This window comes from Gekko japonicus, unplaced genomic scaffold, assembly GCF_001447785.1.
Source record: "Gekko japonicus isolate JY-2015 unplaced genomic scaffold, Gekko_japonicus_V1.1 scaffold48584, whole genome shotgun sequence".
NCBI classification, from domain to species: domain Eukaryota; kingdom Metazoa; phylum Chordata; class Lepidosauria; order Squamata; family Gekkonidae; genus Gekko; species Gekko japonicus.
Window position 1 is genome coordinate 1 of NW_015226879.1, and position 843 is coordinate 843.

Below are 843 nucleotides of genomic sequence, written 5' to 3' on the forward strand. Positions count from 1 at the left end.
GAATAAATATGCCTAGGATTAGGTATAGGTTAATCCTAAACAACTTTGATTACAATTTGCCCATTAATTAAATAGGATTTGCTTGCAAAGAAGTCTTGTTTTATCTGCCATATTGACAGCTTGGTGGTGCATTTGCTCTTTATTGTAGGATTCTCAAAGGCCTGGAGCTCACTTAACAGTGAAAAAAATCTTTGTGGGAGGAATTAAAGAAGATACAGAAGAACACCATTTGAGGGACTACTTTGAACAGTATGGAAAAATTGAAGTGATTGAGATAATGACAGACCGTGGCAGTGGCAAAAAGAGGGGGTTTGCTTTCGTTACTTTTGATGACCATGACTCTGTGGACAAGATAGTCAGTAAGTATACCAGTAGCTGTCTGTAAACACATCTTGGCTTGTTGCATTTTCTGGCTAAACATCTGCCAGCAACTTGGACACTATTTTTATCTTTTGTGTTTAGTTCAGAAATACCACACTGTGAATGGGCACAACTGTGAAGTCAGGAAAGCCTTGTCAAAGCAGGAAATGGCCAGTGCAACATCCAGCCAAAGAGGTGAGTTTCAGTTCATTGGTGGGAAATAACCAAATAAAACTATGATGTAGGTTCTCTTCAGAATCACTGATTGTTGTTGTTCTTAGGTCGTAGTAGTTCTGGCAGTTTTGGTGGTGGCCGAGGAGGTGGATTCGGCAGTGGTGATAACTTCAACCGTAGCAGCAATTTCAGTAGCCGTGGTAATTACTTTCAAGTATTAATATAAGGGCGTAGAAGGGTTCGTGGGCATTTTTTGTTAGACTTTTGCTTGGTTGAGATAGTGTTTCATAGCCACTTAATCAGTATACT

The 843-nt window shown here is 39.6% G+C and overlaps 1 protein-coding gene across 1 annotated transcript; it reads left to right on the forward strand.

The window, feature by feature from the left end:
- Positions 1–148: 148 nt before the first annotated feature.
- On the forward strand, positions 149–734 carry LOC107125359 (heterogeneous nuclear ribonucleoprotein A1; the record flags this gene model as incomplete). The annotated part of the gene is made up of 3 exons (XM_015428795.1): positions 149–359; positions 463–555; positions 642–734. Coding segments are annotated over 3 exons (397 nt in total), but the record flags the coding sequence as incomplete, so codon positions are not given.
- Between the last annotated feature and the right edge of the window lie 109 nt (positions 735–843).